This window comes from Ruditapes philippinarum, unplaced genomic scaffold (genome assembly GCF_026571515.1).
Source record: "Ruditapes philippinarum isolate M1 unplaced genomic scaffold, ASM2657151v2 ctg1366_1_1_1_1, whole genome shotgun sequence".
NCBI classification, from domain to species: domain Eukaryota; kingdom Metazoa; phylum Mollusca; class Bivalvia; order Venerida; family Veneridae; genus Ruditapes; species Ruditapes philippinarum.
Window position 1 is genome coordinate 123,021 of NW_026867297.1, and position 19,147 is coordinate 142,167.

Consider the following 19,147-nt stretch of genomic DNA (forward strand, 5'->3'; position numbering starts at 1 on the left):
TACAACCCAAAGGAACCATTTGAAAAACTTTGATGGGGGATCATTCCTAAGTAGTTTAGTAAATATCTAGTAATTGGTTTTAGAGAAGATGTTGTTTAAATAAAAAAAATTGTTGACAACAAACAACAGACTAAGGGGGATCACACTAATAACTTACCATGAGCAAGTTGTTCTCAGGTGAGCTTACAACAAATATAGGGCACTTGTATACAACAAAATCACTAATTTATGAATTTCTACAACTACAACTGATAATATCAGAACAGAAGAGTCAAACAGATAATAATTTGCTATGTATAAATGTATTTTAAATAGTTCAAAGTTCACAGCAAATTGCATGAAAGAGTGAAAAATAAGTTTGTTCATATTATGTTTTTGCCGACTGCTGAGCTTGTAACTGTGCGGCAATCTTCATCTGTAAGATCTCTGTTGTCACTGAAAATAAACAAATAAAACTACATATAATTACGTGTTTCACATCATAAAATGACTATTCTCAACATCTTTAACAAGAGCAATCAGTGATCATAATAGCCAATTGCATGATGCAGCTACTGTGTAGCAGGAGACACAAAAATCATTGTCAGGGCAAAACACATTTTTATTCAAGGGCCATAACTCTTTACTTTGTATAGGCGACAAACATCTAGTGCATGTTATTAATTTTTGTGTAGAAAATATTTGCATTAAATTTGGAGTAGATAATAATCAATTTCAAAAACATCAGTTAGAATTTCATTTTAATAGATAAACAATTATGTTTTAAATGACACTTAATTAAAAAGTCCTGTGGTGAAAATTTACAAAAGTCAATAATTTATTGTGTTTAAGGAATATAAACTGCTAGCAATACTTTATGGCTGTTATTTTCACAGCAGTGTTTTAGCAAATGGGTTATATCACACAATACTGACTATTGTGAACTTGTTGCTTTCACCTTGAGACTAAGTAATTGTCATAAAACAGGTAAATATTTAACTACTTTAAAGGCTCATCATACCCCAGTATGGTCTTTATTTCTCCGAAGTTTTTTTTTAATTCTGGTGTCCCTTTATTTATTTTCCAAAACATTACTCACTGGCCAATTACCAGAATCATCTTTTGCTTCTGTTGCTTTTTTGGCAATTAGTAAAATTATAGTGATTTAGTATTTTGTATGAAAGTAAAAATACTACATTGTTTACATTTTGCTACTTTTATGACTCAGTACTACTTTTTTCAGGTGCTTAGCATCTTACATGCCCTTCAACACTTATTCTATATGTTTGCCTTTTTTAAGGAATGAAAATTTAATTCTATGGTATTACAGATTTTCCATTATGGACTAATTCATTTTAATGTTAAAATCATCACTGACAGGTATGTTTTTAAAGTTGTTGAGTGTATATGAAATAGATCCAGGGTCAAATGACTGCCAGTACTTAACTGAAAGACAGTTAACAACAACCCCTGGCCTTTAAAACTGCAAAAACCAAACATTTTATATTGGTTATTATGCAAGAAAGACAAAACCAAAACAATATTTTATATCTTGATTGAGCTGAAACTTTGTTGCGCTGTACACACGTGTGTAAAGTAAATGCTAAATTATGGCACTTAGTATTTGTAAATATAATATAAAATATATTCAAAAGCAAGGCTATATGCTCTCACTTCTGGGTGTATAAATATCTCAGTTTTACCTTGCTTCATCTTATATTTTTCTTGAAGGACAGGTTGGATTTTTTCAATTTGTTTTGTCAGAAAGTCTATTCTTCTTTTGAAGTACTCTTTTGCCGCATTCACACCCTGAAAGTTTAGAATGACAAACTGCAATAACACTATTACATGATAATGATTATACTATATGCTGACATATAGTCTAAATTAGAGCTGTCATTGAATATCGCAATATTGATATATTATTGATATTCATCATCCCATTTAATATCAAAACACACTTTCAAATACAAGCTACAATGTAAACTTTAATTAATTTCTCTTAGTGAATATACCTCCCTATTTTACCTAGTAAGAGAAGTCACTTTTTTCCAGTTTTCTTGGCTAACTTGAACTTTAAAGTCTGTTTTCAAATGTTAGTGACAAAAATAACAGAAAAAACACTTTCTTTTGGTTTGTAGTATTTGTAACATGCATAAGACCATGATCCCAATTTATAACACAGATTGAAATGTTTTTCATTGTATCTGTCAAAGTCGATATATTGTCAATGTTTGTCTGTCAATATCTCGATACAAAATTTTCCATCAATGACAGCCCTAGTCTAAATATCTATAACATTTAAGCTGGATTGTGTAAAAAGCTTGTGGCTTATTTGAAATACTCTTCTTCATGTAGTATTTTTCATGTCATATGAGGAACACAAGATCACAGCTCCTCTAACATTTGATCAAGCTAACCTGAAATTTGTATCCAAGCAAAAAAGGAACAGTCTTTGATTAATATCTAAATTTATGCTTAAATTCTGATTGACAACTGGTCTATGCCTTGACAAAATGTTACTGTACAAGTTCTCTATTTGCTGGACATGTTAGAAAGTTGAGAAAATTTTGTGAAGCCTGTTTCGATGTTCAATTATGCTATTTTTTCTCCTTTTTATTTTTTCAAATGAAAATTTTTTTGTTCTTTTTCTATTTAATTTTAGTGTTATAAACAACATCAATAGTACTTTCAATTATTACACACATTTAGATATTTGTATAGTCTGAAGGTAAATGTACAGATCAGAATATATGAAATGTTTAGTGGGAAAAATCAAAATATATCATATATGTAAAGATTTTATAATAATACATGTAGGTCTTTAATGACCTTACTTTTTGACCTATAACTTCTTTATCTATATTCAAAGATAATTTCAAGAAACCTTTTTCACAGTATTTTTCACACTTGTTTTATTTGATATTTAACTAATTTACATTAGCTGTACATATCTCTTACCATGTCCACATAGTATCCTGTCCCAATATCTACCAACACATTGTCTACATCACTTAACTGTCCAGGTACATACATCTACAAATATAGTTAAGGATTTCAAATGTTCAGAAAAGCCACAAGATTTTATTGAAACAAAATTGGTAAAACTCACTAGAAGATGTTTCATGCCAAATATCTAAGCTCTAGCTATTTGGGTTTTTAAAAAAGAAGACTTTTAAGTTTTTCTTTTGGTTGCAATGGCAACCAGAGTTCTACATGGAATTAAATTTTTTGAACAATTTCTAAAGGTCACCACCAAAGGAGAACATTCCTGTGAAATTTGGATGAAATTGGCTTGGCGGCTTATGAGAAGATGTTGTTAAAAAAAAAAAAAAAAATTGCGGATGGACACCGGACGGCCGGACAAATTGTGACACAAAAGCTCATCTTGTCACTTTGTGACAAGATAGCAAATAATGCCAAGAATCATATGATACATATAGTTTCATTAGCCTTCTATCATGGTACATTTATATATATTTTTATCATGAATTGAGCACATTATTAAACCCTTATTTACACCTAGGAGCCTCATAGTCTGTTATTAAATCATGGAAGTTAAATTTCCTATTTGCATGAGTAACAGTAAAAAAAATCTAAAAAAAACCCTAAAAACAATGATCATATTTTTCATTGGTTATAAATAAAAAAAGAGTTTTCAGGAGTAGTAAAACCTGAAAAATTCAGGTCAATACCAGTAACCTGAAATCTTTTACCCATGTATTTGACGCTATTATTTTTGAAAACTATTTTAGTAAAGGATACAGAACTGGTGAGTGGTACTAGTATTTCTTTATCCTTGCTCTCTGGGCAGACTTTGTTTAAACTTTCTTGAGACTCTACATATTTGCTCTGTGCCAACTTCAACTGATTCAACGAGTTGGTGAAAAACTCTATCTCCTGAAAAAAATAAATATTCATGATTTTATTTAAACCATTCTCCAACAGCAATCATTATAATATTTCAATATAAACAAACCTTTTTTCTTGAAAATATTGATGACACAAAATTTATGGTCTAGGAAAAAAAATGGCCATAAGTATAGGATATCGTTAGCAACTTCCAATGTTAATACTTCGAATAACATGAACTGTTAACATAGTGACCTAGATCACTCTGACTCATATCAGGAGGCCAAGTATATTATCTTAAAGAAAATCGAAGTATCGCAACATTAATATATGCTAAACTGGATGCAAAAAGTGTAACTAGTTTAAGGAAATTAGTTTGTGGTCACTGATTGTAAGTTTTTATGAAATTTATCTTTGGATACTTTGTGTTGGTCAATCTGAATATTAATAACTCTCCCTGAAATGGAATTATTATTTTGGATATATAAATACAGTATATTTTTTAAAGATCCAAGTGTTCAATGTTGAAGGAATTTAGAAAAAACATTAAATTTACTTTGATGTTTATAAACATCCAACTAAACTTTCTAAACATTTGTTGAAATGTTTCTGAAATACACAGTAAGTGAGTAACCCCTACAGCAGGGACGAATTTAAGGCATCCAACGATTTCAGGGTTCCCTCTGGGTCAAAATTAGTTTGCGCCACCAAATTCGCCAATCAGAAAAAGTTGGAGCCAATGGCTCCAAAGTTGGAGCCAATATGGAGCCAGTAATTCTGCAAGGGAGACATGCCTATCTTTAGCAGTTATATATCATTAAGATTAAAAACACATATTTATAATGTTTCATTTTATTACAGCTGCACATGTTTATTATCTAAAATATAGACATAGTATTATGTGGTTTTCAAATTCCATTTGAATAAATACATGTGACAACATAAATGTTATCAAAAACATCATTTTAAGTTAGTTATGAGGTTGGGAGATCCTGTTTTCCACTGTTTTGTCTATAGCAGTTCTTATCACTTATTCATTCTCACTGACTGGGCTGGGCCAAGATCTTTCCAGCTTCTTCCTGACATTCTGGTGATCTACAGATACAAAATAAAAAAACAAAAAACATCACTGTAAATTGACTTCATCTAAAAATCAAAAAGAACAAAAAATGAAATAGATACTAAGTACTTTTTAACAATGAAGAATATTGTTTATTCAAATAGGTTTTGCATGTGATTAAACATTTCAGCACTTTACATTTAGATATGCAGGGCTCACACTGGCTCAAATAAAATGATAGCCAATATTTTCAACTTAAAAAAATAATAGCCCAAACAAAAATTCAGTGGACTATTTACGAATTAGCGATTAACAACATAAGCAGCTGATTAAATAAACATTACATTTATATAAAACTTTTTCAGTTTTATCAGGATTCTGAAATAAACTGATACATTTAAGTGTATATTGATAACTATCCTTTTTAAAATAGAACCACAACTTTAATTTTTATTAACTTACCTAAAATTTCAATGTTTGTCAACATCACGGACGATCTTTCATTTCTCTGATTCGCTACTAACACCATTTGACCACATGTGTAATTATCAGTGCTCCAAGTCAGAGGATTAAAGACGTAAATTGTTCCAATTAACACATTGACACTTTTATCTTGCTATGTTCCTGAAGTGTCACACAATTGATGACAAAATTGATGATACAGTTTGATAAACAAACTAATCGCGCGTGACCTTTCACATTAGGGCCGCTTATGTAATTGACGCGGCCGCTTATGATATTTAAGTGTACTAGTTGTCGGATGCTTTTATCTTACGTTGGCGCCAGTAAAATTCGCCAATTGAAAAATTCGCCAATTGAAGATTTTAAGCGCCAGAATTACTATTTTGTCGCATTTGGCGCCATTGGCGAGCGACAGCGGGAACCCTGGATTTAATATTTTATGTTATTAATATGAATTCAGGCAAAGAGCTCGCTTTCTCGTGATATTTATGGATAGTCTAGAGATTCATTATGGTCCATAAATTCATAGACTGATAAAATCAACTGATAAATGTAATGAAATCCTAGACCTGTTCAAGAATCACAAACCACTTAACCTCAGGTCTTGCAAATTTTTATTGCTCGCAAAAGAATTATAATATTATTCTTAACTTCCATAGTGATGTTCATGCATGTTTCAGGTAATTTTAAATGAGCGTCTATGCGATACGGATAAATTTTCATAATTTAACACAAGTTTTACAAAATATTACGGGAAAGTGTGTGCGTAACCACTCTTGAAACTTGATATATTACCTCTTGAAACTGCTGAGTAAGAGCATTCAATTGTTGAATCGGTAGTTGACCGATATCAATTTGTTGTTTTCCAGCCATGATGAATAAAAATTTAATCTCAGTCACTCATGCGCTTGGAATTAAGATATGCTAATGTCCGTATTTTCCCGTTACACACAGTCGGACATGGTTAGTTTCCATACTTAGTTTGACAGCGTGGAAGTTGGCATATAAACGCGAATTATTTATTGAATAGACTTTTAAATTCATTCTAAGACTCTTATAGCAGGATAACTAACTCTTGTGATAAATATATTGAAGTGTCAATGTGAAAATATAGTTAATCCACGATCGCTTTGTGACGTACTGGTTCCGTATTTCACTATGGGTGTAAAGTTTGCTTTAATATTGTTTGCATTATTGTTTGCATATCTTGGGATTTATTTAAACGTTCCGCTTCCCGAAGGCATACAAGAAAAATGGACACTGAAAGCATTCCTTGCTGGATTTAAAGTTGCACATTTGATGGTTTGTTAATTTACGAAAAGCTAATTTACGAAAAGCTATCTAGATTGATTAAAACTTATCCAGGTCCGATATAATGGTGTAGAGATGCCATAATTTGATGAACTAAATCATTGTTGATGCTAGTAAGTTGTGTGCCATCCTTGGTTTATGAGCTGGTTCTTTGACATGATGATACATAGCACATACATATGTTCTTGGACTGCGTGTTCTTTCTAATATACGTGAATTAAGCATCCTTGAATTCGAAAGTACACAAATTATATATTGTATGAGTAAGAGACTATTTAAATTTTTGTCAATCCGGGTTTGAGAAATATGGATTTCAATATGTATAGTCAAGCATAGTATACCACTGAAACACTAAATCTCAGTCAACTTGTAAAAAGCGTACTGGCTTCAATGTTTTAACCAATGAAATACATGTAGTTTGGTTTCAGCGTTTTAACCAATGAAATATTTTGGCTTTAATGTTTTAACCGATGACATATTTGTATATTTATTCAAATTAAATTTGAATAAAATCATCGAAAGTATGAATTGGTGATTTATGAAAAATCCATTTTAATACATTTCTGAACATTAAAGAAATATAATATATATATATATATATATATATATATATATATATATATATATATATATATATATATATATATATATATATATATATATATATATATATATATATATAAAGGGAGATAATTAAATTCAATACAGTTATACTTTCCCCTGCGTGGGATCACTTAAGATACAAGTGTGCAGATAAATTGATAGAAATATGTGTGTATATATTCTCTCATTTCTATATATATATATATATATATATATATATATATATATATATATATATATATATATATATATATATATATATATATATATATATATATATATATATATATATATATATATATATATATATATTTAAAGTTTTAATTGTACAACCATAGGACATTTTTGGCATATAATGTTTAGAAAAAACTGTTTCTAATCTTAGCACGTGCTAAAGATCCATATCATGCAAAAACAACAACAACAAAACAACATTTTCAGTACATGTATTCTTTGTTTTTGACATAGCAAGTTCTAAAAAAAATACCTTTCCATTTGTGTTTGGGCTTTAAGTAAGATTCACCCCTTAGACGTAACATATCAGTTAGACGACACATCTCATTTTACTCAATCCTATGCATAATTATCAATATTTACTTTTAAAGGGGTCGGTTGGCAGCGGTATTGGATATGGCAGCAATTTGAATATCACCAGAATAACGTTTGGTACAATGTTTGCATGGACATCTCAACCTATTTCATCTGAAGGATTAGAGGTATATTTTTTGTCAAAATTAACTATGAACTTACTGGATTTATGTAGTAGATTTACCCTGCTTTTGGTTTGGAACAGTTCATTTGATGTTTAAGGGATTTCAATATCAAAATACAAAAAAAAACAAGAAAAAACTGAGCTACCAACAGTATAGAGCCTGATCAGACTGCATGGATGTGTATTCTGGCCTGGTTCTATATACTGGTGACAAGTACTAATCAGCAGGTTACCGGTTAAGAACATATTACCTTCTTATTCAGATTTAAACATGATACAGAAGAAGTCTTCCATTATATTGTAAAGCATGTACATATCATTATGTTGATTCTCGTGATATATTCAGTACCGTTGAACCTCTCAAAACTGGACGGCAATCAAGACAAAGTTATTTTCTGACTGAAGTGTTATTCGGACTATAGAAAGCGTTTCAGTTGAGACAAAGTATTATTTCAACAATACTCAGTTCTTTTTAACAATTTAAAAGTGTGTTTAAAATGCGATTTGCAGTACACATTTTGTTGAAAGATGCGGAGTAAAGAGGAACCGATTTAGAGTGTTTTCTCCATCATATTCTGTATTTTCTGGCAATGCTTGATACGAAAGGTTTGGATTGTTCATGGTTTTGCAAACTTCTTACAACTTTTACAAACAAATTTCAACACATTTCAAAGGTATACATATACATGCAAGTAATAAATGGACATTCTGTTTCAGATCCGTGACACCACTATAGAAGAAGTACCAGTCCGTATATACCGCAAAAATGGTTTGGATGGGAAACTTTTACCCGTCCTAGTGTATTACCATGGCGGCGGCATGATAACGTTCTCCCTAGGTATTGTATTACCTTGGTATTGTATAACCTCGGTATTGTATTACCTCGATATTGTATTACCTTGATATTGTATTACATCGGTAATGTATTACCTCGATATTGTATTACCTCGGTATTGTATTACCTCGATATTGTATTACATTTGTACTTCGATATTGTATTACCTCGATATTATACGTATTATCTCGTACAATATATTGTATTGCTAAACATATGGTAGTATTTTTGTCAGTTGTGGCCTTGACACTCAACTAATATTTCTGTTTATGCGTTACTTTATGATTCAGCTGAATACATCTCTTCATAATATTTTCAATTGGTTCGATTTTACTATTATTGGTTGTTACTTTTATTGATTAGATTTTACGTCGCACCAACACAGTAGAGGTTAAATGAAGATTTTCGTTTTACAGACATGGGAAGACATGCATTATTTTAATGAGTCTAAAGTCCCTGGCGAGATTCTTATCCACAGTGGTGAAGGGCAAGGGGTTTAAAGTCAACGACCTTAAACAATCGGCGCCCACGAACGCCCCTCTTCAAAAAAAGATATAAATATCAAAAGTGAAAGAGAAATTCATATTAAGAAACAAACCGTATTGTATAATTATTAGTGCGACTTGTATGATTCAAAATAACCCCCGCTAGATTGATGGCATTTCATGCTTTTATAAGAAGGAAGGGCACATTATCTGATGGACCTGGTCTTCTTCAAGCTTTTATATAAAATAATTCGAGTTGTTCGTCATTCAGCTACGAAGGACCTTAGAAGTGATATGAACATAGATTTTACCCTTCTTTTAGATCCATTCCAAATATTTTATCATGCTTTTTTACATAGAATAGATATGATGCTTTTTTGTAACTGGGAGAAATCGGTAATAATAAATGAATTTTGAGGTAGAACATTAATTTGATAAACTTTTGTTGCCGTTTGTTTCAGATTGTTATGAAAACATTTTAAGACAAATGGCCAAGGAGTTGGACATTATCATCATTTCTGTAGGGTGAGTATCAAGGGGCGTCCATTTTGTATGACGTCATCCTTTAGAATATTTAGTGTGCATAGCTTGTTGTTCTTCCAATACTAGTAAATGATTTCATTTTGTTATTTTAGCTTTTGCTTCTTCTTTTGGTATACATAGACAGTAAAAGGCATCTGTCCTTCGACATCAGTTTTATTAAACATATTAATTATTGACTCGGACTGGTAGGTACAAGGCTTGCCGAACGCGAGCCTTCGAATCAGTTGGTAGACATGCAGTGGCTTGTTACTTTTTATTCTTATTGATGTATATAATGACGTAGGTTTCCATAGACTGTATGTCACATAAAAATGTCATGCAATGAAAAGAAGTGCTCTTTGAAATATTATTTAGAAAGCTATTGAAAATATGGAATTACAATAAGTACTTTTTATAGGCATTTCAAATCATGTATACCCCGCTCGCATTGTTGTCACATAACGCTATCATTTTATCTTACAGATACCGGTTGGCACCAGAACACAAGTTTCCGGCCGCAGCAGACGATTGTTACACAGTAACGCTGAATGTTCTTAAGCAAACAGACGTTTACGGAGGGGATAAAACCAAAGTGGCAATAGCTGGTGAGCGAAAATAACTTAAACAACTTGGACGTACTTTCTAATCCAAAATGATCGGTCTTTAAAGTGATTAACTACCAAAGGCATCAGGTCAGTTTTGGCGGCCCCGGATTGTATTTTTGAGGATGATATTTGAGAAATATTCCATTATTATTAAACAGACATTTGGACCGAATGCCCAAGTAAACAATTCTTAAGGCATAATTGTAACGTCAGTTGTACTACTATATACTAATGATTTGTTTTACATGTAACCATAGATTATTTTCAATGCATTATATTATAACATATATGTGAATACACGTATATAAAGGTAGGTACATTTACAAAGCAATTGCAACATGCCTTTGTCAGTATTTCAAATAGCTTGTACACGTTCTAGCCATCATTGCTGCGTGTCCAGTAGTATCAAAAAGATCCAGCAGAAGAAATTGAAACATAATAAAGTTTTGTTTATGGTGATAAGATATATGCACATGGAATTTCAATATTCTTATAAATTTGGTTTATCTTTTTTGGCCTTTTTGTTTTCTCCGTGAATATTGTTTTCTGTCATTATTTTTACTTTAGTGTAAATTAATAAAGTTTGAGGTATTCAAACAAACAAAGGACATGACCTGTAATCGAAAAAACGAGACACACGAAATATAAATCATGTTCGATAATTTATGGCATATTTAGGAAAAATGTAGATTGGAGTTACATACCTTAGTTCTCAATTGAATCTCCGTGCATGTGTTTTTGCGGGACAAAGATTAACATACTCTATTTTCTTTGTTGAGATAACGTGTATTATCATTGTGGGTTGGACATTAAAACATTCTATGATATTTTTTCACCCTTTAAGCTGCCGTATTTCTTTAATTGACATGACCAGCTTCCATATCATCAATATTTGGAGATACAGTCAAACTATTCGTGGTCTTAATTTGGAGTTTACTCTGTTGTATTTTTATCAATGAGGTTTGTGTAACTAATACGTTAATGCTAAATTAACATTGCTAAATTAATAAGTACATTGTATTGTTATTTAAGGTGACAGCGCTGGTGGTAATTTAGCGGCAGCCGTGTCTTGGCTATTGGCATACAGCACAACTGGTATAGTCCAACCTATATTACAAGTCCTTATTTACCCAATGCTCCAAGCCAATAACTTCCAAGTCCCTTCATATGTGAAACAGAGCAACGAGCTCGCGCTAGGTGGCGCTATTGCGGGGGCGTGGTATATTTACTGCACGGGTAAATCAACCCCTCCTGTTGCAGAACTTCTCGCCAACAATCACACATCGTATGAATTTAAGAAATCAAAGTACTGGAAGTTCGCCGACGTCAGCTTGATACAGCATCCTAGGTACAAAGTAAAACACGTTGACCCACCAGGCAGTTTATACAACGAAGATCTTGCACGTGAGCTCGAGCCGTGTGTGACAGATCCATCTTTTTCACCACTAATGGCCGACGACTTATCGAAATTGCCAAAAACTTATTTTCTATCCGCAGAATTTGATATTTTAAGAGATGAAAGTTTTATGTATGAAGCCAGACTAAAATCTGCTGGAGTCGAGGTTACGCACGAGCATTTGTACGGTGCTTGGCACGGGGTGGTTTCATACACGAGGACAGCTACAGGTCGTGACGCTCTTCAAAAGGTCATCAAATTTTTAAGGAATAATTTATGATACAGATACAATATTAGAGAAGGAAATCATTTAATTTTTGTTCATGTTTTTTTCTTTAATTATCTCCCTTTTATTAGTTTCTAAATATATCTTGAACAAAGCCCAACTCCAAAACTATAGAAAATTGGGTAATGAATAAAAGACATCTGGAAAAGTAATGTGACCAAGACTCGTAACTGGTGAGCCAATTTTAGAGTAGCCTCCCTCAGTTTGTGATTTTTCTTTTCTGCCCAGAGCAAATGTATAATCACTTCAGCCACACATCTTCATTACCAAAACAGTTTCGAAAATAAATGATTCTGCTCTCAATTTTTTTATTCCTACAAGCAAATAAAAAAACAAACATGCATCGTATTATCAACATGCGTCAACTGAAATCTGAATAAAACACACAAGACCTGGCCACCCATTTATTGCAAAATTTTACGCCGGGGTTTGACAATTCTAACAATATTTTTTCGGACAAAGTCCGTCTGTTATCAGTTTGACTTCCTGTAAAATTTACAGTGAGGGACTGAATATGGTAAGAATTTTCATTGGTCATTTAAAAATTACAAACTGAAATCGGTGACACTCATTGGTCATTCTAAAATAAAATGTTCAGGATAGTTCTAACCTATATAGGATAGTTCTTACCATTCTAAAATAAAATTTTAAGGATGGCTGTATGATAAAATGTAAGGGATAGTTTTGTATGTTCGTGAAGTTAGCCAGACAGCCGGAGCAGCAGGAACAAATTTTTGTCTTGTCCGGCTGTTCCGGCTTCTCCCGCTAGCCGGAATCCGGTTCCTGCATGATCGGCTAGCCGGAGAAGATACAATGTAGTTTAAAATTATTTATCACCTCGATCCATGGCTATTACGGCTGGCCTGAATAACCAAAAAGATGAAGAAAAAAAATCCAGGAACAAATTGATGAATATTTGTGTCGTGCAAAGTGTGACTGTGGGTCCGCTGGCAAAGGTTTGTCCGTCGGGAATGCTCTAGTATTTTTCCGACGTGGAGCCAAAGATCGTGCTATAAATAGTCATTTGAACTCAAATCTCGCCAATTCTGACTGGCCCCTGTGAGGCTCCGCCTCAATCGCACAGAATTGCCACTATAAAATAAAATGTAAAGGATAGTTCTAAAATGAAATATACAGGAATGAGGATAGTCTTTTAATTTTTTAGGTTTATTTGTAAATTATAACCAAATTTAGTCAAACGTAAAACAAGTAAAAGGGACACCTTAAATAGAAGCTGTTATCTTTTGAAAAATCGTCAATATAAATCTGCTGTTATTTAATTTCAATGTTTACAAAATGAGTATTTTCTTAATAGCTACAAAAATAATTATTACATTTCTTTTTTGTATTGAAAACTTAGAAATGATATAATTTTGCATGATAAACAGATTTGCTTCGGCTGAGTATCGTTTTAAAAGATACTTCTTGTTATTATATAAAATGCATTTCAAAAGCGGTAACTGACATTATATAATCCACACTTGACAATCCATTTATTGCAAAATTTTATTACAAATATAAAGCCGCTTAATTTGACAAGAGATAGGTGAGGATATTGCAACACACACACAAATAGTCCATTAAGAAAATGTCATGCTGCATGCTGTGTCATACGCCTTTTCTGTAAAGTTTTGGATTAAAAGTTCCTTTGATGTCGTGTGAATTGTGTTGGTATACTCCGCCGTAACCAGGCATGTCTAATACCCTAGTTATTGATACCGTCGTTCCAAAAACGTTCCAAATCGTCCAAGCAAGTGTAGCATTACTTTAAGGCTGACGTTTACTTTTGACAAAAATCCTGTGCACTATCTAGTCAGCTTTCTCAAATAAGTTATAAATAATGTTTCTATATTTAGTTCTTTTGACATTATTTACACTTTGTCTTATGCTAAAATTAATGTAATCAAAAAGTCAAAAAATGAATCTGCAACAGGCAAAATTGGTTTGGTCTGATGGACAGTAGTGGTAAACGCCAAGCATCCGATCATCTAGCAGAATTCGGCTTAAGGCCCATTATGCCTAAGAAATGCTTTCATTTTAATTTCTCAAAATCTTTTTTCTTTTTTTAGCTCACCTGAGCATGCTCAGGGTGAGCTTTTAGGATCGATGATTGTCCGTCGTCCGTCCGTCCGTCCGTCCGTCGTCCGTTCACATTTAGTTGTTAACACTCTAGCGGTCACATTTTTGCATCAATCATCATCAAACTTGGTCAGGATGCTTATCTAGTTGATAGCTCGGATGAGTTCGAACATGGGTCATCTCGGATGAAAAAGTAGGTCACCGGAGCTTAAAATAGAAAAACCTTGTTAACACTCTAGCGGTCACATTTTTGCATCAATCATCATCTAACTTGGTCAAGATGCTTGTCTAGGTGATTGCTCGGACGAGTTCGAACATGGGTCATCTCGGATGAAAAAGTAGGTCACTGGAGCTAAAAATAGAAAAACCTTGTTAACACTCTAGCGGTCACATTTTTGCATCAATCATCATCAAACTTGGTCAAGATGCTTGTCTAGGTGATAGCTCGCATGAGTTCAAACATGGGTCATCTCGGATGAAAAAGTAGGTCACCGGAGCTATAAATAGAAAAACCTTGTTAACACTCTAGCGGTCACATTTTTGCATCAGTCATCATCAAACTTGGTCAAGATGCTTGTCTAGGTGAAAGCTCGGATGAGTTCGAACATGGGTCATCTCGGATGAAAAACTAGGACACCGGAGCTAAAAATAGAACAACCTTGTTAACACTCTAGAGGTCACAATTTTGCCTCAATCATCATCAAACTTGGTCAGGATGTTTGTCTAGGTGATAGCTCGAATGAGTTCGAACATGGGTCATCTCGGATGAAAAAGTAGGTCACAGGAGCTAAAAATAGAAAAACCTTGTTAACACTCTAGTGGTCACAATTTTGACTCAATTGTCATCAAACTTGGTCAGGAAACTAGTCTAGGTCATTGCTGGGAATAAATCGAACATGGGTCATCTCGGATGAAAAACTAGGTCACAGGAGCTAAAAATAGAAAAATCTTATTAACACTCTAGTGGCTACTGTTGTGATCCAAATATTCTGTTAATTGGTCTGAAAGTTTGTTTTGATGATTTCTAAGTCAAGATCGAACATGGGTCATCTTGGATGAAAAACTAGGTCACACCGCCCAAATATGGAAAAACCTTGTTAACATTCTAGTGGTCACATTTTCGACTCAATTATCATCAAACTTGGTCAGGATGCTTGTCTAGGTAATTGCTTGGATGAGTTCGAAATCGCATGTGAAACTAGGTCACCAGAGCTAAAAATAGAAAAATCTTGTTAACTCTCTAGTTGCTACTGTTTTGATCCAAGTATCCTGGAAATTGGTCTGAAAGTTTGTTTTAATGATTTCTAGGTCAAGTTTGAATATGTGTCACCTGGGTAAAAAACTAGGTCGCACTGCTCAAATTTGGATAATCCTTGTTAACACTGTAGTGGTCACATTTTTGACTCACCTGTCATGAGACTTGGTCAGAATGCTTGTCTAGGTAATTGTTTGGATGAGTTTGATAAGTCAGGTGAGCGATCTAGGGCCATCATGGCCCTCTTGTTTTGTATTCTTTTATAACAGTTTTCATCAAGTTAATCATTGGTCAATTACCCCAACTGTCTTCTTCTTCTGTTGCTTTTCGGCAATACGATTAAGTATTTTGTACGGAATTCAAAAAACTACTTTGTTTCGAGATTTTTTAAAGCTTATTTATTTTAGAACGGAAGAAAATAAAACAGCCCGTGAACTATTTTTTCCTATAGCTTTTAATTTTTTGTAATGATTGTAAAATGGTCATAATTAAAAACAATTGATATATATTACTACGCAAGGTACTTCGCGGAACCGTTCACCTGGAAATGAAGTAACACATTAAAAGTTTTAAAGAAACGATATTTCACGTACACATAATACGTATATTCACGTTCTTAGAATATCATATGTCTAACTAAGGATGATTCGGAATGGGCTACTTGAAAATTAAACTTGAAAATTAAAAAAAACAACTACTTTTCTAGACTACAACGGGTCTGGTCTAATTTCTGGACAACCAGTTACCAGTCAAATTCCGTGCAATATTTCGACGGTAAGCAAAAGCCGATATTAAAATTTTGATGTAGCTTTCAAGTTGAGAATAAAAAATCGTCGTTTTGAAATATTCATATGTTAGCAAATGTTTAAATAAATAATATTTGCCTGATATAACAGTGATACATCAAAGTATATATGTGTATATATACTACTTTAAAGGCCCAATTTGCCACAGAAATGCTCTTATCTTTTCTTTACAAAAGTATTTTTTTTATTTTGTAGTTTTGTTATAAACTTTTCAAATTGTTATTTATCGACCAACTGCCTGGACCATTTATTATTTTTTTTTGTTCCTTTTGTCATTAAGTTAATTATAGTGATTAAAAGTATAAAAGTCGAAATACTACTTTGTTTACATTTTGCTAATTTTATGACAAACAATTTCACATTCAGAGCTACTTTCTTCAGGTGATAAGAATCCAACATGCTCTAAAACCATTAATTTAGTATAAAACTAACTCATGTTTGCCTTTCTATAAAGAAGTAAAAATGTATTCATTTCTGAGGTATAACGAGCCTTTAATGCAACACGTATCACTTACATTTATTACATTTTATAACCGAAATATAATAACAGTAATTTTTCTGTATCATTTCAATATTCATAGACGTGTGACTCGCCTTATGATAATGGAAAAAATAGTTTGAAAATTGCCTCGTTTTGAAATATGCACGTGTTTTTAATTGCGTTTACTAAAATGAGCATCTGCTCAGGCATCACTATTAATAAATGAATGAATATCTAAAATTGAATTCCAATACTGTTTCAAAAAAAACTTTAGGAGCATCAGTTTTATTACACTCCCTAAGGCATGGGTTATTTTCTAGTTAATTAAACATCACTTCCGTTATTTGTTACTTCTTATTTGTTAATACTTATTCGTTAATACTTATTTGTTTTTCGTTAATACTTATTTGTTATTTGTTAATAAGTATTTGTTATTTGTTAATACATGTACATGTATTTATTTGTTACTTGTAACTAGGGCAAGGGAAACAAGGGAAAGAATGATAAAAATTATGATTTTGAGCCTAATATTGAATTTTACGTTTAAATTTTCGTAATATTAAATCATGTGCATGTTTTGGCAAATACTAAGTATTTTAAAATAAAACAAAATCTTAAGTCTGAAGTGAATCCTTTAGAATTATAGAAGAAGTAAATAAGAACTACAAACAAAACAATTTATTTCGTACACAATTTTTTCGTCTCGGTTCATTTTTACCGTCATGTTACTCTTTTATTTATATTATTGTGAATGTCGTTTTAGCTCAAAGAAAAACATTTAAGTTATTGAAATTTGTTCCAATCAAAATTTTAATTGAAAGTCTATAAATGACAACGTTTTGTTGATACGAATACCCGAAACAAAAACTGATTTGCAACCCCTTTGGAAACAACGAAAGAAACCTAAAATTCGTAAGGGCACCGAAAGAGAGCAGAACTTATGAATGTAGATCTTTCGTTTTCAGACTCCTACATTGTCCTAAAGATCAATAAAAAATTTGACGCGCTACAAATCGAGTCGGTTAGAGTGACCACTTCTGATAACATTGAAATAGCGTAAGTGTTTAAAAGAGAGGTTACTGTTGCACTAAAAAAAGTCCTCCCCTGAAAACATTGCAAATGGTGTAAGGGTTCCACAGGGAGGTGACTGAATGAGTCGGTTAGAGCGACCTCTCGTGATAACACTGCAAATGACGTACGGGTTCAATAGGAAGATGACTGTTGCGTTAAAAAAGAGTCGGTTAGAGTGACTTCCCCTTATATGATAATGAAAAAAGCAAAGCCTTAAAGCGACCTCGAAATAGCATATAATAATTGTTCATTTTTATTTTGCCATGGTTTTTGTCATGCACTGCTTCTGTTTATTCTGGTTGCCTGTCCTATTATGGTTCCTATAAAAGTGCGCAGGACTCCAGTCTTTGTATCCGTTTTCAATCAGAATTCCTCTGCTTTTATCGTTATCTTGTAATTAGAAAAGTTGCGATATGTCAATTCAGTACTCAAAACCACCACTATCAAGCAGGTACTCGCTTCACCATAAAACTTGCTTTGCAGGTCATTCGGGCCACCTCTTCGGGCTCACTGATAACATTGTAAATGGTATGAGGGTTCAATGGGAGGTAACTGTTACACAAAAATCAAGAGTCGATTAGACTGACCTCCCCTGATAATATTGCAAATGGTAAGAGTTCAAAATGGAGGTTACCGTTGCACACAAAAAGAGTAGATTAGAGTGACCTCCCCTGAAAACATTGCAAATGGCATAAGGGTTCAAAAGGGAGGTAACCGTTGCACACAAAATGAGTAGATTAGAGTGACCTCCCCTGATGACATTGCAAATGGCGTAAGGATTCAAAAGGGAAGTAATTGTTGCGTTAAAAAAGTCAATTAGAGTGACCTCCCTTGATAACATTGCAAATGGCGTAAGAGATCAAAAGGGAAGTAATTGTTGCACACAAAACAAGAGTCAATTAGAGTGACCACCCCTGATAACATTGCAAATGGCGTGATGGTTCAAAAGAGAGGTTACTGTTGCAATAAATTAAAGTCAATTAGAGTGACCTCCCCTGATTACATTGCAAATGGCGTAAGTGTCCAAAAGGGAGGAAACTGTTGCACACAAAAAAGAGTTGATTAGAGTGACCTCCCCTGATTTAATTGCAAATGACGAAAGGGTTCAAAAGGGAGGTAACTGTTGCACACAAAAAAGAGTCGATTAGAGTGACCTCTCCGGATAACATTGCAAATGGCGTAATGGTTCAAAAGGGAGGTAACTGTTGCTCACACAAAAAGAATCGATTAGAGTGACCTCCCCTGATAACATTGCAAATGGGGTAATGGTTCAAAAGGGAGGTAACTGGAGGCTCCTAAATAAGGTTTCATTTCTTAATTCCTAATAATATTTTGTTTCCCTTTATT

General features: G+C 33.0%; 2 protein-coding genes across 3 annotated transcripts; one reads left to right on the top strand and one right to left on the bottom strand.

Annotated features, from left to right (window-relative positions):
* Positions 1-283: 283 nt before the first annotated feature.
* On the bottom strand, positions 284-6,307 carry LOC132735576 (prefoldin subunit 5-like). Its single transcript, XM_060722534.1, has 5 exons — positions 6,149-6,307; positions 3,745-3,879; positions 2,941-3,015; positions 1,683-1,788; positions 284-435 (listed from the first exon to the last, which is right to left on the bottom strand). Exons 1-5 carry the CDS (start codon positions 6,224-6,226, stop codon positions 368-370), a joined length of 462 nt encoding a protein of 153 aa, XP_060578517.1. The 5' UTR covers positions 6,227-6,307; the 3' UTR covers positions 284-367.
* On the top strand, positions 6,274-13,212 carry LOC132735575 (arylacetamide deacetylase-like). Of its 2 annotated transcripts, none has more exons than XM_060722533.1 (6): positions 6,274-6,316; positions 7,873-7,983; positions 8,697-8,817; positions 9,761-9,824; positions 10,305-10,426; positions 11,459-13,212. In XM_060722533.1, the coding sequence occupies exons 1-6, from the start codon at positions 6,275-6,277 to the stop codon at positions 12,100-12,102; spliced, it is 1,104 nt and encodes a 367-aa protein (XP_060578516.1). In that variant the 5' UTR covers position 6,274; the 3' UTR covers positions 12,103-13,212. The 2 variants fall into 2 exon arrangements, with proteins under 2 accessions (XP_060578516.1, XP_060578515.1); XM_060722532.1 differs by lacking the exon at positions 6,274-6,316 and adding an exon at positions 6,460-6,655 and having other exon boundaries at positions 11,459-13,206.
* The last annotated feature ends 5,935 nt before the right edge of the window (positions 13,213-19,147 follow it).

Excerpts from the sequence above, each read along its gene's own strand:
- LOC132735575 (XM_060722532.1), top strand. The coding sequence starts at position 6,512 with ATGGGTGTAAAGTTTGCTTTAATATTGTTTGCATTATTGTTTGCATAT. Across the intron at positions 8,818-9,760 it reads CATGATAACGTTCTCCCTAG|ATTGTTATGAAAACATTTTA; the intron begins GTATTGTATTAC and ends CGTTTGTTTCAG. Across the intron at positions 10,427-11,458 it reads AACCAAAGTGGCAATAGCTG|GTGACAGCGCTGGTGGTAAT; the intron begins GTGAGCGAAAAT and ends TTGTTATTTAAG.
- LOC132735576 (XM_060722534.1), bottom strand. The coding sequence starts at position 6,226 with ATGGCTGGAAAACAACAAATTGATATCGGTCAACTACCGATTCAACAA. Across the intron at positions 3,880-6,148 it reads TTACTCAGCAGTTTCAAGAG|GAGATAGAGTTTTTCACCAA; the intron begins GTAATATATCAA and ends TATTTTTTTCAG. Across the intron at positions 1,789-2,940 it reads CAGGATACTATGTGGACATG|GGTGTGAATGCGGCAAAAGA; the intron begins GTAAGAGATATG and ends CTAAACTTTCAG.